General features: G+C 38.2%; 1 protein-coding gene across 1 annotated transcript in view; it reads right to left on the bottom strand.

The window, feature by feature from the left end:
• GFPT1 (glutamine--fructose-6-phosphate transaminase 1) overlaps positions 1-16,898 on the bottom strand; it is a 60,565-nt gene that overhangs the window by 36,186 nt on the left and 7,481 nt on the right. The window contains exons 2-5 of the mRNA XM_059405946.1: positions 10,879-10,986; positions 8,620-8,727; positions 2,271-2,396; positions 860-918 (exon numbers count right to left, since the gene is read on the bottom strand). Coding sequence (XP_059261929.1) covers positions 860-918; positions 2,271-2,396; positions 8,620-8,727; positions 10,879-10,986 — 401 coding nt within the window. The remainder of the gene's footprint in view (positions 1-859; positions 919-2,270; positions 2,397-8,619; positions 8,728-10,878; positions 10,987-16,898) is intronic.

The following is a 16,898-nucleotide window of genomic DNA, read 5'->3' as shown; positions in this document are numbered from 1 at the left end:
GGCTCACTGCTGAGCAGAGAGCCCGATGCAGGGCTCGATCCCAGGACCCTGGGATCAGGACCCTGGGATCATGACCTGAGCCAAAGGCAGAGGCTTTAACCCACTGAGCCACCCAGGCACCCCATATATGTGGCTCTTTAAATTTAAACTGATTAGGGGGCACATGACTGGCTCAGTTAGTAGAGCACATGACTCTTGCTCTAAGGGTTGTAAGTTTGAGCCCCACAATGGCTGTAGAGATGACTTAAAAAAAAATAAAATCTTTAAAAATAAAAATAAGATCTTTAAAAACTTTAATTAAAACAAAAATAAACTTAAACCAGTTAAAATGAAATAGAATTTCAAGTTTAGTTCCTCAGTCCTAGCAACTCAATGACCACATGCGGGTGTTGGACCACAAAGATACAGGCTTCCAGCATGGCCAAAATTTCAATTGGACAGCCCCAAGAGGAACTCATGAGGGTCATCCCCATGACTATTACTATATAGTACATGGCTATTTAGGGCAGAGAAACTTCATTTAATCTGTCCTAATTCTTCTTATATATCCCAGAATCTTTTACAAATGATAAACAAGGTCTCTCACAATGCAAAAGATGTCCCCCTACCAAAAATTCCAATTTTATCTGAGCTTTGAAGGGTTACTTATAATAAAACCCAATAATTATTTCCTACTCACATAAGAAATAAAAATATCTCACTGTGAACAAAGAAGGGTCCAGTAAACCACATACCCTTGTAACCATCTCAGGAATTATTTGATCATACCTAGATGGTGCTGTGCATTTCGACAAACCACCTTGCTACTTTCATTAGAAATTTCTCAAAGCCTGGTGTCTTTTGAGATTACTTTACTTACCAAAAACTTCTTCAAGTCTTTGTAGTTGGTGATAATTCCATTGTGAATAACAATAAATTCTAAAGGAGATAAAAATTATTGATGACAAAAAATTACAGGTCTTGTAAACATTATAAATAGCCAGTATTGTCAGATTTTTCTCAAGTCAAAAAAATTTGTCACATGCTATAATTCCAAGTGTAATCAAATATCTTCTATTTTTCATTATCAGATTACCTTTGGGTAGATCAGCAGCATCATTTATGTAGTTTAGTGGAAGCACACAGTGCTGGGGACATGGATATTAGAGGGGAAATATAATAAGTTGGGGTTTAGAGACATCAACTTCATTTATGGCTAAACTACTAAGCTAATGTCACCATATGAAAGGGCCAAATTTCCTGGGCTTGTGTCTTCATTTGCAAACAAGAAGGCTGAATTACATAATTATTACTCTCACTTCTTTGTTCATTCATTTTTATGCATAAAAATTTCCTAAGTTTAAAGTGAAAGACTTTCGAACTAAAACAATTACCTGACTTACATTAAATGAGTTTAAGAACTGAAGTTCGAGAATAAGAAAAACCACTTATTCAGATTTACAGTGAAATTTACTTAGGAGAGGTCCAGATATTAAAATGTCAGATAAACTGGTATTAAAAAAGTATTACAAGATCAAATACATATGCAGCAGGATAATTTTCATCTTTTTTGATTAAGTAACTGAATATAAAGGCAATATTTTAAATCCATGAGTTTACAATAATAAAAGAAACTCATTCATCTTAGAACATTAGAACCACTTCATTTTTGAAAAATGGTAAATAAAGTTAAAAAAAAAAAATCAAACATTTACCCTGACTTTCCTATGTATAATCTATAAGTCTGGGTAACTAAGCAGTTAGATATGTACGTGAGATAAATGAAAAAGCAATGAGAGTATTTGACTATCACCATTTTACAAACCCCTAAAGAAATTAATGTTGGCAATGATCATCTATGGCCACTAATAATACAAAAAGAAAAGTGCCCAAACACCATGTACCTCCAGATATAAATCAATACCATACCATTAGAGTAAAGAGAAGAGACAGAGAAACACGGTACATGATACCATGGGATGCATGCAATTAGCATGATCTAGACTGTAGGAAAGTCTACAAGACAAACACCACAATAATCTGCAAGGGAAAAGGAGACAAATGGAGAGCTTCCAAAATCGTCTGGGTGGAGGGATATGGTGAAAAATAACATAGTGTATAATGTTAAAGCTGGGCGACAGACACATCCGGCTCTACATATTCTCTACTTGTGAATAGGTCTTATTCCAGATTTTTAAAAAATTAAAATAACAAAAACATAAAAGCCTTCATTCTTCTCCCATTATTGACCCCTCTACAATCATTCCACAGCATGTAGAATGTGTCCATACCATTATTTTTATCAGAACGCTGGGGATGGCTATTGACAGGATTGGGTTCTCCATGTGTTGCCCAACGGGTATGAGCTATTCCAAGGTGTACATCAAATTCTATATCCAAATCCATATCCTGTTGTTCTGAAGAACATAATATGAAAAATTCCATTATTAAATCATGCCGTAGAGCTAGAAGCTATAAATATTATTATATATATTAATACAGTGCTGTTCACCCAGAATATATAATTATTGAAACTAAAGATCAGCCATATTTGAAATAGTAATTAAAAGATTCAGGATGCCTGGGTGGCTCAGTTGGTCAAGGGACTGCCTTCAGCTCAGGTCATGATCCTGGAGTTCTGGGATCAAGTCCCACATCGGGCTCCTTGCTCTGCAGAGATTCTGCTTCTCCCTCTGACTCTCCCCCATCTCTTGATCTCTTTCTCTCTTTCTCTCAAATAACAGATAAATAAAATCTTTAAAAAAAAAAAAAAAAGATTCAGGACTTAATGCAGCTCAAATATTTAGAGCAAATAAACCCAGCAACCGGGGGATAAAGCAAATTTGACAAAGTACTAACATCTGGTAAAACTAGATGAAGTATATGGGTGGTTAACACACTATTCTTTCCACTTTTCTGAAGGCTTGAAAATGTTCAAACGGAAGAGTTATGGACCAAAAAAGTAAATGTGGTTTTTTAAAAATCTATTTTAATCTGTGCCTTGAAAAAAACACCAGTAACACTTTAACTAAACATGTAAAAATAAATTCACATTCTCAATGCCATACAACCTTATGACTGCAATTCTTTGGTCCCCAGTGAATGTAAACATATTTCACAATATAAACTGCAATTATGGAGAACTTCTAAAATCAAAGAACAGTAGAACAAATGAAAGTATGGGGTTATAGACGGATATTCCTTTATTTTGAAAAGCAGCTATTCTGATTTCTTTTCCCTATAAGCTATCTCTTCTTGCTTTTTCCAAAGGAAATAAAAAAGGCAATTCTAGTATTTACTAGTAATGCCCCCTTTCTGATTTACTAAATATAAAATTCATTTGGCAAAGAAACCACATATCCAAGCCTATGAGAATCAGGCCTAAATTAAGAAAAGCAAACTGCTCAGAAGTCTCAAATAGGAAAGTCCGTGCATTTTATTTTAGCATGGTCTTTGTGGTTTTTATACTGGCTAATCACACATCATTCTAACACACAAATATGATCAAGAAAAAACCCTTAAAATCCTTGAACAGATTCCCATTGCGTAAAAAGTGGTCTGCATCCCTAGCTACCCTTGTGAATCATCTTAATCCTGGCCACAGGGATTTATAAAAAGATCCTCAAATTCTCACATAGAACCAGAGAGCTTTTTTCTCACAAGATAAAGCCCCAGTATCTTTCTGTGGCTACGCGGCCCTCCACCATTTGGCCCCAGCTGCCTTTACATTCTCATTCTCCCACCTCTCCCATTACCCCTCAAAGCCCTCAACACACCTTTTACAAACAACAATAGCCATCATTTACTAAGATTTTTACCTGATGCTAGGGACTTAAGACTTCTTATTGCCCTATCCATCTCAGTATGACCCAAGGAACCATCAACCTAACTACTTCAACAGAATCCTGGTCTCCCAATGTCCAATCTTCCCTCTGAACAATCTAGTCTTTGCACACTAACCAAATGAGCCCATTAAATCATTGTCACTTCCCTAATGCAAAATCTTCCAAGGGTTTCACAAGGCACATGAAGTAAAATCTACCTTTCTGAAGATCCTACATGACCTCATCCCCAGTCACCTCTCCAGCTCCTCTCCTGCCACTCTCCACCTCATCAACACCAAGAGTCTTTGCACTTGGGTGTTCCCTGTGCCTAGAATTTCCCCCTTCGAACAATAATGTGTTCTCTGCTTAAATGTCACTTCTACCATACTTTCTCTTCACAGCACTAATCACACTAGTTTATGTTAAATATTTGTTGTCTGGCCCTCTCACTAGACAGTCAAGCTCCATCAGACCAGGGAGTCTGCCTATCTTGTTCTCTATTATGTCACCAGTGCCTGGCACAACGGCTGAAATAAAAGACGTGTTTAAGAAATATGCATTTCGTTATTGAATCCTTACAATGCTCTGTTAGGTACTATTGTTCCCATTTTATAGATAAAGAAACTGGGGCTCTCAGAGGCCAAAGAACCTGCCTTAGGTCATAACTAATGGGAAGCAGGGACAGGCTGTGACCCCAAGTCCAGCTGACTCCAGAGCCAGAGATTAAAACCACAATGATATACTAAGCTGTACTACTGTAACTTTATGACAGGTGTCAACCTGGCTCCTACCAGGATTTAAGTTCTACATAAGCAGCAGCTTGCCTTATTATCTGCAAAGCCCAAGCACTAAGCTATAAAGGGCAGTTATTCAAATTTTTGTTGGATGGCTCAGTCAACCAACAGATAAAATCATCAATGTATTCTTTCCTGGCTTACCTGTGTCCTGAATAATTAAGGTGACCTGATAAATAACCTCCAGGAGCGCTTGGGTGGCTCAATGGTTTAAGCCTCTGCCTTTGGCTCAGGTCATGATATCAGAGTCCTGAGATCAAGCCCCGCATCCAGCTCTCTGCTTGGCGGGGAGCCTGCTTCCTCCCCTCTCTCTCTGCTTGCCTCTCTGCCTACTTGTCATCTCTGTCTGTCATATAAATAAAATCTTTAAAATAAATAAATAACCTCCAGAAAAGGAAAGGATTATTGTTTACCACTACTTAACATGCTAATGCAAGCAATGAAAACATCTGACTACTCTGTTAGGCTAATTATAATTAAGGCACCTCTCCACCCCCACCCTCTGGCCATGCTGGCAAGCAACACTGAAGAGAGTAACAAGAGTCTACAGATTGAATCTAATTCAAATTTACAGTTATTGGGGCACCTGGGTGGCTCAGTGGTTTACGCCTCTGCCTTCAGCTCAGGTCATGATCTCAGGGTCCTGGGATCAAGCGCCTCATTGGGCTCTCTGCTCAGCAGGGAGCCTGCTTCCTCCTATCTCTCTCTGCCTGCTTGTGATCTCAAATAAATATTAAAAAGAAATTTACATTTGGGGCACCTGGGTGGCTCAGTGGGTTAAGCCGCTACCTTCGGCTCAAGTCATGATCTCGGAGTCCTGGGATTGAGCCCCGCATCGGGCTCTCTGCTCAGCAGGGAGCCGGCTTCCTCCTCTCTCTCTGCCTGCCTCTCTGCCTGCTTGTCATCTCTCTCTGTCAAATAAATAAATAAAATCTTTAAAAAAAAAAATTTACATTTATTATCATACCTATTTCATGGTTGCCAAAAGAGCATTATCTAAAGCCTAATAAGAAAAAAATTACTGCTATGACAATAAGCATATTTCTCACAACAAATATTTCATGGTTTATAAGTTAATCATGACTCCCAATCCTTGACCTCCTATTCACTGTTCCCCCTGTTCTAAAGCCCTCTGTTGAACCTTAACTTCAGATATTTCCACCCCCCGTTCTCTCTTCTCCCAAAAACTGCCAAGCAACACTGAAGAGAGTTAGAAAATTCTGTAAACTGAGTCCATTTCAAACTCACGGAAATCACCAAACTTGTTTTACTGTTGCCACACAGAGGTGTGTTCCTTATTCAAAGCCGAAAGCTCACTTAATTCTCCTAACACTCAAGACATCACTTCTTCTTAAGCACCAATCCTACCTGGACAGTACCTCAATATCCCCTTTACTGAGCTTTTTTCCCTTCACCTCATAACTGCTGTACTTCGCTATTCCTTCACCTGTGACTCCTATAAAGGCTAATTTCCTACCTGTGCCCTGACCCTTCTGAGCGGTGATCACTCTGTAATTTGCTTATTTGCATCTTCTGTCCTCCCCCCCCATGCACCCCTATGGCTCTTGTCTTCTGTGTTAACTTTCTCAGATGTCATCCTTTTTTTAAAGAAAAAATAGCTCAACCATATTAAATTTGTTGGCAATAATAAAACACTCAAACACCTATATCCAGAGATAACAAATGTTAAAGTATAGCCATTTATGCTTTAAATCTTATGACACCAAATATTTTTAAAATCTTACATTTTTGTTACAAATAGCAGTCTTCCTCTGCCCCTAAACCTCACTGCCTTTACTGCTGACACCACCCAGTGACAGCACCTACCCCGTGACAGTACTTATTCCTGTGTTTCAAATCCCTCATCTGTAAAATAAGGATGGTAATTTTACGTACTTCATGGGTTATATTGAGGACTAGTAAGTTACTTAATAGAGTGCCTAGGCCCCAGAAAGCAACAATAAGTGTTAGCTATTACTATCCAAGTCAGAAGTTACCAATAACCAATCTAATGACCTTTTCTGAGATGACTTCCTTCTCTTTTGTCTTTAACAGGTCAAAGTTTGTGATTACCCCTGGAACTTACTAGGGGTAATCACAAACACACAAATACCCACACCCAGAGTTGGCAAATACGAACTTCTAACCATCTGTGCTTTAGATTTTCAGATCTAAAATGTAAAAAATGCAGCCGACGCCTTCTTTACGCCCTGGCCTCATCCCATTCCTCCCCAGGGGATTTTCGAGTTCATGGAGAGTTTTCCCACCTGTGCCTTCAAACATCTAATACACTAACATGGGTCTGCAAATGGTAGTATTCTTTTGTTTTCTTAATCTCCCATTCTCTTACTGGTAGACATTTAAGCTGTTTCTACATTTTGCTGCAATGAATCTTGTTGTCATGTCTCCTTATCCATAGTTTCCTTCAAGTAGATGCCCAAGATGGGAAGCGGCTGGTCACAGGGTTTAGGCACCTCCCATTTAGGCATTGCCAGCTTCCTCTTCAAAGTGATTTATCACAAATTTACCAGCAATATCTGCAAGTTCCCATTTCTCCATTCCCTTCCTGACTTTCCTTCAGGAGGCGGCCTGTTTCAGTATGTTGATATGCAAAGATGGTGATTCTGGTTGCAGTATGCCTTCCAGCCTCCCGCAGTCATCTACCAATAATGCAGACTAAAAGGACTACCCACCATTCCATCAAATTTGACTTCCCTATTATCTTTGCCCACACTATTCTACTCAGAAGGTCCTCCCTGCTCACCTTCACTGCCCAAACGGAAAACAGCAGCCATTCCTTCCATATACCAAGTCTCTCCAACCCCAACTCCAAGTTGGAACTAGCTCTCCCCTGAATCCTTAAGCAACTTGGGTTTTTTTTTTTCCCCTCTCCTGTGGCCGGCCTGGTATATAGTATTTAGTATACACAGTAGAGCAAGTATTTATACTACAGTTTTTGAAGTACAGTTATTTGGGTGTCTGCCTCATCCCTAAGCTAATCTTGCCCACAATACATGCAAATAAGTATTGATCTAGCATGTTCAGCAAGTACTACAAAGCTAAATGTTTGGCTTATGTGGAAAAAATAAATAAATAAATAAAAAGTGACCAAGTTCATCATTTTCCTCTTCTACCTGCACTCCTTTACCATGAATTCAATGGCATCCATTTGAGCAGGTATATTAAAAAAGCCTGTTTCTTGAGTTTTGGAGGATTTTTTTTTTTTTTAGAGAGAGAAAGAGCAGGTTAGGGGCAGAGGGAGAGAAAGAAATGTTAAGCAGTCTCCACATTCAGCATGGAGCCTGATGCACGGCTTGAGCTCATGACGCTAAAATCATACATAACCTGAGCTGAAATCAAGAGTCAGACACTTAACTGACTGAGCCATCCAGGCACTCCTGTGGCAAATTTTCTTTAAATGTTTTTTTCAGTCAATGTACTTCAAAGCTTTTGTTTTTAAGTTTTCTGTGACAAATTAAAATATATAAGCATAATGTTATGAACAAAATACTAGGAAGTATATCCTCTTTATTGAAGCATGTAGACAACTACTTTATGCCAGGGAAGAAAATCCTGAAGGAAAAACATGACACTTAACTGATTACATCAGTTCTACTAAAAGGCAACATCTAGACTGACTATATGTTCAAAGGAGGCGTTTACTCCCGAGTGAAGAAAACCCAGTGAAGACACTAGAATAAGGATACCACTAAAAATACCTTTTGTCCTGTGAAAGGTCCTTCCTCGGGAATAGCGGTTACTTCGTTTTAGGACACTGAGCTTGTTATGAACACAATGTACCTAATTTCCTTCCCTTGTTAATTGGTCATTTCTGAAGCTAAGGTACATTGTACACTGGTAGAGACAATAATAAAAGTATACTTTTCTTCCCTTCCCTCAACTTTAAATACCACTATACTTAAAATGGACCCCAAAATAGGGAAAGAAAGGGAATTTGGTAGGGAAGGGAGAAGGAAGTCTAGGGAGGGGAGAGGGGACAAAACTCAAACTAAGTACATTACTGTGAACTTCTTCATCCAGTGCCTTAACTTTCCCTTTCTTCTTAATGAGCTGGATCTTGCAGGCATTGGCTTCCCAATCCTTGTCATTGCCTCCATCAACTCCCACACCTAATTCATCGAGAGGCAGAAAAGCAAGATTTAGAAATTTACTTAGGTTATCATTGTGAGGCAAATTTTTAATTAGAAATTATTTTTTCATTTAATTAATTCATTCATTCATCAATTCAAATTTACTGACACCTTATTATATGTCAAGAAACATGATAGCTACTCGGAACAAAAATGAAAAGAACTCAATCGTTTCCCTCAAATTTCCAAGTCTATTCAGAAGATAAGGAAAAAATAATTAGAATACAGTGTGGGTTTTGGTTATAATAAAAGTGCTACAGGTTAAAAAAAACAACAAAAAAAAAACAAGTACTACAGGTTGAGTGGCAATTGGAGCAAAAATGGAGAAATGCAGGAGGCTGGCACACACCTCAGAAAGGGAAGAAGGAAGGAACATCAGGAAACACAGTTCTCAAAATTCTACTTACGTTCCTAAAGAATTTGAAAAAGCTACCTGAAGGTACTGGAAAAGCACTACGTAGTTTCAAAACAAGAAATCACACAGCAAAAATGTTGAGAAAACTTTCTCTGTAAACAGTACAGACTGAAGGGGACAGAGAGCAGAAACCAGCTGTCAGAAGATCTAGCTATAGCAAAGCAAATATGGGGAGGCCGTGAACTAAACGGTGGTTACAAAGACAGAGATCAGTGATACTGAGGGTAGAACTGTCTGGGTGCAATGTGAATGTGCAGCCTGAGTCCAGGATTCCTCCTAGGCTCAAAACACTTGTTGAATGATTGCTGAATAAAGAAACACAGAAAGACATGCATGAATTGGACATGCCAAGTTTGTAATATCATGGTTTCTCCAGGAAGAGATTTCTGTGGGGCAGTTGGAAATACAGGTCTGTGGCTTGGGAAATACATGTGGGTTGTAAGTCATCAACAATATAGGAGGTTGATGAAGTCAGAGCTCACCCACGAAGATACAGAGTAAGAACACTGGGCCTAGGAAACAATCTAGAAAAAACATTAATATTTGTGCAAAAAGTGGAAGAAAAGGAACCCTCAAAGCAGACAAAAAAGAATCAGGATGTTAGAGAGTATGTGATGTCAGAGAAGCTAAGGAAGGAGAGAATTTTAAGGACAAAGGAGCTGAAGAGCTCACTTTCTATTAACCAAAGGAAATCATGGAAAATAAATGCCCATTTCATTTGGCCATGTCAAGAGTACAGTAAAAACTTAACATAGCAAGTCTGATACCACTTTCCTTAGAAAGGTCTGCTTGCAAAGCTGGCCCCTGGTTGGCCTCCGGAAACTTGGATTTCAGGATGGTTACCTGACTGATTAAGAATGGCTTATGGCACCTAACTGTGCAAACAATGTGGCTTATGCTGACCATCTGCTTCCGTTCTGGGATTCTAGAATTTTGGTACACGTTAGGCAGAGGGTGTCTGTGTGACCAGCCTCCAAAAAAAGCGTGGGCACTGAGTGACTAATGAGCTTCTCTGACATACATTCCACACACTGCCATAACTGGCTGGGGAATTAAGCACATACCGTGTGACTCCACTAGGAGAGAACTCTCAGAAGCTTGTGCCTCATTATTCTCCATACTTCACCCCATGCACCTTTTCCCTTTGCTGATTTTGCTCTGTATTCTTTTGTTGTAATAAATCATAGCTACGAGTTCAACTATATGCTGAGTCGTCCTCAGGAGTTACCAGAACTGAGGGTGGTCATGGGGACCCCTGACACAGTTAAGGAAAGCAGCCAGAATAGAACATAAATAAATAAAAAGTTATTTTTAACTGCTTTGTCATTTATTTAAGATAGAAGAATCTCAGGTTAAGTGTATATGCCAACAGCAGGGATTCCTTGGAGAAAAAGAAATCACAGGAAAGAAAAAGATAATTTATAAAGCAAGACCTTCAAGAACTGTGTTCTACCATGAAAACGCCCCAAGTGATTTATGTTTTTACAGTAACATTCTTAACAAAGGCAGACATCCTTAAGAAGTAATATAAATGGTAATACTATGGAAATACTATATATAAACCCTTTAAACATGATAAAAAACCAAAAATTCTTTTTAACTTTAGTTGAAACAAATAGATAATGCTAAAGAATCTAGTCAACTAAAACAAACAAAACATCTATTTAGATTGGAGAATCATGCAAAACCTAGAATATTTTTTTAAAAGGCAATACCAGCAGAATCATATCCTCTGTACTCTAGTCTCTGAAGGCCTTTGATCAAGGTTTCCAAGATTTCTCGTCTTGTGCGAGGAACATGGTAGTTTAAGTAAGCAAATATACCTGCAAAGGAACAAATATTTAATAAAGAATATGACTAATGAAGCAAAATTGACATAACTGTGACAAAATCCTCATTTGTATAATTATGTCTAAGATGTGCAGAAATATGAAGCTAGAATCATCTTTATTTTTTTAATATTACTTATTTATTTGAGAGAGAATGAGAATGAGCACAAGCAAGTAGAAGAGCAGAGGGAGAGGGAGAAGCAGACCCCCCCACTGAGCAGGGAGCCCCTTCTGGGGCTCGATCCCAGGACCCTGGGATCATGACCTGAGCCGAAGGCAGACGCTTAACCGACTGAGTCACCCAGGCATTCCTAGAGTGACCTTTAAAAAAGAAAGGAATTCTCACTTCAAATTATTTAAAGGTGGTGAAAATTTTACAAAGGGTATTTCTCCTTCGTATAAAAGACTGAAGCAAATACGTCAAAATAAATGTTTAGCTTTTGCAAAGAAGCTTATAAAGCTAGTCACCTATCTTCCATCACTACCGCCTTATCAAGTAAAATTTAATTTAAAAAAATTAAATAATCAACAAATTTGTGATTTATATCTTATGCCCTGAGCACTGTTTAAAGGAAAACATTTTCTGAAGTGAGTATTTTAAGAAACACATGGACTCTACAAAACTAGGCAGATGGAATAATTTTTCTTATAAATAAACATAAATAAATATTGATGATGTGAAAAATACAACCTAAATAATTTAATAATAGGGAAAAATGGACTAAAATATTTATATAATCCTCTTAAGGGAAAAATGGCATTCCTTGAATGAACCAGTTGTTCACCAGATTCTACCAAAAGATAAACAACTATTATGATATTCATAAAAAAGAAGCACTTATTTGGAAAACCAAAACTAGAATAAAAGGACTAGTACAATGTGAACTGAACCAGAAAAGCAAACAGGCAGAACACAGGAAAAGGAAATCCACATTTTAAAAATGGCAGCATGGGGACCTTGGGTGGCTCAGTAGGTTAAGTACCTGGCTTCAGCTCAGGTCATGATCCCAAGGTTCTGGGATCAAGCCCCATGTCGGGCTCCCTCCTCAGTGAGGAGTCTGCTTCTCCCTCTCCCCCTGCTCATGCACATGCACGCTCTTTTTTTCCTCTCATAAATAAAAACTTAAAAAAAAATACCATAAAGTTAATATCCAACAAAAAGCCAATTATGTATGATCACCATGACTGATGCAATTTTTTCAAATAAACTATCATGCTCTTCAAATAAAAAAAAGAAAAAAAGAAATCCACATTTAAACACTTCAGTCCAAAACAAAACGAAAACAACTGTCTGAACCTTCCCAAAAAAGGCAGTATGAGATCGAACACTACAACAATCCTGTATTTCATTCATATTCTTATTTTTTTATTTATTAAATATTTTATTTGAGAGAGAACAAGTGTGAGTGAGTCAGGGGAGAAACAGGGGAGAGAATCTTCAGGCCAACTTCCCGCTAAGCGTGGAGCCTCACGAAGGTCGGTTGCGTAGCCAACCAAGCCACCCAGGTGGCCCCATTCATATATTTTTTAAAACCTTACATCAGTAAAGATTTTTTAAGTTACCATGTGTTGTGCAAGCATGTCACACAGCACCACAACCCTGCATGAGGGCTGCGGTTCCTGATGTCACTGATGTTCCTTCATCGGGTATCTGGAAAATGCACTAATGACCCGACTTCAGTGAAATTTCTATGTGGTTTTACAGTTTCCCCCACCATGGGTCACTGGCATTTGATAAAGATTAAATGAATAAAGAAAACTATCAGTTCCAGATAAGTATTTTTATTATACCATTAAAAGACAATTCACAAAAGATGAATCTGCTCCCAAAATAAGACTGTAATATAAATGATCTAATGAAACACTGATTGTCAACTAGTCTACACTCTACCACAGTGATGAGCATCAGCTAAATAACCCGCTAGAGGAGGATACAACTGAGCTCGTTTGAAAGTCATTAAACAATAAAACACATTACACTGCTAGGAACTGTTGGCCACCTGAGGCCCTCAAGGAAATTCAGAGTTGCCAAATCCCAACAATGCAGCACAAACCAGAAAACTCAATACAAAGTCATCTCTCTTTTTTTAAGAAATGTAATTCTGATGGTAAAAGTAATACATATGGAGAATTAAAGAATATAATGAATACCAATTTTTGTCAGTTTAAATGCTGATATAAAACCAACTGTTCTTAAGACAAATTATAGACTCAACACATTTTTTAAAGGAAAATTCAGAGTGATGCAATATTAAATTTACAACTTTTAATAAACAGAACTCAATAATAGCATTGAACTTTGATACCATTTCTAACTCCAATCTCTGGTTTATACTGGCTTAGCGTGTGGGTCTTCAGATCCTGAGTATCATTTCATGGCAAAAGAGATCTTCTAAACTAATACCCACCTACAAACAAACTTCTAAAGTGGTAACTATTTGAGAAACTAATAAAATTCACACTAAACATTTGTTAGCTCATAAAGTACTCTTTCACCTAAGAAATCCTGCAAATCTTTTTTAACTCACGTAGGCCTCAAAACTTTCTACCATACCACCTTGCCTCAAACCCTCTGCAAATGAATGGGTTTGCCTGAGAAGTGGTAAAATAGTTTTCACAGTACGTACCGAGGGATTAACTGATAGTGGCTGTAGAAAACATTGTTAAAAATGATTCAATGGCCCCATTTCCTAAACAGGAAGGAAAGCCGTGATTGATCAGCAACACGTATTACAAGGAAGTAGAAAGTGACAGCACAAGGGACATATTGCCTGACATTTGAGGACATCTACAGTCCTCACCAGCTTGATGTTCTATAGTATCTGAAGATTCTTCTGATTGCTTTGGAATCACTCCAGATGAATTTGACATTTTTTAAACACCTAAACACACTACACTTCTCTTCTGGGCCTCATTTCTTTGTTACAACATTTACAAGATTTTGTTCTATGTATGGTGTATCCACCATATTAAAATTGGAAACCTGGTGAAGGGCCTTATCATTTTCAGAGTGCAATCAACTGTTGAATACAGGTTTGAACTGCACAGATCCACTTATGCGTGGATTTTTCCAACAAATACAGTACAGTGCTATAAATGTATTTTCTCTCCCTTATGATTTTCCTAATAACATTTTCTTTTCTCAACTTTTGTAAGAATACGGTATATAATGTATGTATTAATATTTTCGGTGAGCTTTGTTTATATTATGGTTGAGCCTTCCAGTTAACACATGGCTATGAGTAGTTAAATTTTGGGGGAGTCAAAAGTTATACTCGGATTTTCCACTGCAGGGGGTGAGGGTGGGCACCCCAAACCCCATGTTGTTGACCCCAAGGATCAACTGTATTCTGCTAAGAATAAAAGCAAAGTAATATATAAAATTTGAGGACATTTTTCTGCAAAATTGCGTTATTATCATACCTAAGAAGATAATACTAACACCACCTGATACGATGTTCGTATTTAATATCTCCCTATGGTTCAGTCAGTTAAGATCTGCCTTTGGCTCAGGTCATGATCCCGGGGTCCTGAAATCAAGCCCCACATTAGGCTTCCTGTTTGGTTGGGGGCCTGCTTCTCCCTCCCTCTCTCCCCCACCCCACCTGCTCATGCTCATATGAACTCACTCTTTCTCTCAAATAATAAAATCTTTAAAAATATAAATAAAATTTCCCTATTATAAAAAGTCTTTTACAGCTAATTTGTTCATTCTAGGATATAATAAAGGATCCTACCTCACATTTGATTGTTATGTCTCAAAAGTCTCTTTGAATCCAGAATGGCCTCTCCCCTACTGTTTTTCCTAAGACACTGTTTTCCCCAACTCACTGACTTACTGGCAAGCTAAGGCCAATTTTCTTGTTGACTGCCTCACCTCCTGGCTGTGTCTGTTTCCACACAGTGTAGTCTAACCAATTCCTCTATTCCTTTTATTTCCTGTAGACTGGAAGTTAGATCTAAAGACTTAACTGAGTTACGTTAAAATTTGGAAGCAAAGGGCGCCTGGGTGGCTCAGTGAGTTAAGCCTCTGCCTTCGGCTCAGGTCATGATCTCAGGGTCCTGGGATCGAGTCCCACATTGGGCTCTCTGCTCAGCAGGGAGCCTGCTTCCTTCTCTCTCTCTGCCTACTTGTGATCTCTCTCTGTCAAATAAATAAATAAAATCTTTACAAAAAAAAATTTGGAAGCAAGAATTATTCACAATGTATGTATTTTATATTGTTCATAGGTTCCTTATTAGTGATGATAAGATTGTCACTAGTAAAGACAATCAGATCATCTAGCCTATCATATTCTGAAAATACCTTGAGAATACTTTTTCAGATATTTTCAGCACTGATTTTAAGACATTCATATTCTCTTTCTTTTTGATCTATATAATAATGGTGAATTTCCCAATCCGTGGCATCTAGATTCAATAAAGTACCATATATCATGTTCCAAATCAAAACCTGCCTTTTCCTTGAGAGGAAGCAAGACTATTATCTATAATCATCACTGTCATCTTTTGGTTCACTCCTGGAACAAAGAGGAGGAGGAAGAGAGGAAGAAGTTGGAGCAACATTTCTCCCTAAATAACCACGCAGGAATTGAAAGGAAGAAAAGGACAACCTATGTAGAGAAGTCTTCTAAAATCAAAGTAACATTGGGGCGCCTGGGTGGCTCGGTGGGTTAGAGCCTCTGCCTTCGGCTCAGGTCGTGATCCCAGCGTCCTGGGATCAAGCCCCGCATCGGGCTCTCTGCTCTGCCGAAAGCCTGCTTCCTCCTCTCTCTGCCTGCCTCCCTGCCTGCTTGTGATCTCTCTCTCTCTCTCTCTTTCTCTCTGTCAAATAAATAAATAAATAAATCTTTTAAAAAAATAAATAAAATAAAATAGTATAAATTCAAAGTAACACAGTTGGGTGAAGGAAAAACAAAACAAAACAAAAAAACCCTGTTTTTTTCTCTTCAGGCATGCAGGGCATGTTCACAAGGGAGGCATTCACAACTCAAAATGGTGCTTAGTAGAGTAGAAATCACTAGAATGAGCCCCATTTTACGTCTTTTACTTGTCTTCTCAAACTTCCCAGAAACAGCTCTGCTTTAGGTTAACTACTAAAAGCCTAAAAATCAACTCTCCCTTCCTCTGGGGTAATTGCTCCAATACCACACACAGCAGCTGTAGGGAGCACAGGAGCTCTTCCACTCTACATCACCATGTGCTTCCAGAGTGTAAGTTTTCTTATTAATGGAATATTCTTGAGAAAAGCATCTCCTCCAAGGATGCAGATCTTCACACCTACAGGCATCATTCTTGGAAAACTGCAACTTAAATTCAATGACGTGAACACACTGATGAGCACCTTGCTTAACCAAACATTCAGACATGACCTGGGTCAGGACACACTTGGTTGAAAGGCTATTAACCTTCCTGAAATGAAAACTGAATGCAGCTTAGCTGACTAATTATTAAAGTTCCTATGCGTGGTTGAATTTATGTCCTTGTAAATAAGAATATTTTACATTTTTTCCCCTTGACAACTTCCATATTTTCAATCCTCAGACATTGTAATTTATCAGTGATCAGTGTTCATATTCATTCTGTAAATTTTATACTTTCTGAATCAAAATCCATTTTGCAATCCCACTTAACTTTCACTTTAAAATTTTTTTTATAATGCAAGTTATATTTCATTCACTATCACCTTTAAAAGATTCAAATTACACAAATGCTACAGAATGAACTGTGAAAATCTGGGGAGCCTAGGCTAACTCAGTCAGTTAGGCCTTCAGCACAGGTCATGATCCCCAGGGTTCTGGATTGAGCCCCACATTCAGGCTCCCCACTTCTCCCTCTCCCTCTGTCCACTGCACCCGCAGCTTGTGCTCTCTCTGTCAAATAAAATAAAATCTTTTTTTTTTTTT

The sequence above is a fragment of the Mustela nigripes genome, chromosome 7 (genome assembly GCF_022355385.1).
Source record: "Mustela nigripes isolate SB6536 chromosome 7, MUSNIG.SB6536, whole genome shotgun sequence".
In the NCBI taxonomy this organism is placed as follows: Eukaryota; Metazoa; Chordata; class Mammalia; order Carnivora; family Mustelidae; genus Mustela; species Mustela nigripes.
Note: the sequence above shows the minus strand (reverse complement) of the source record. Positions and strands in the feature narration are given on the sequence as shown.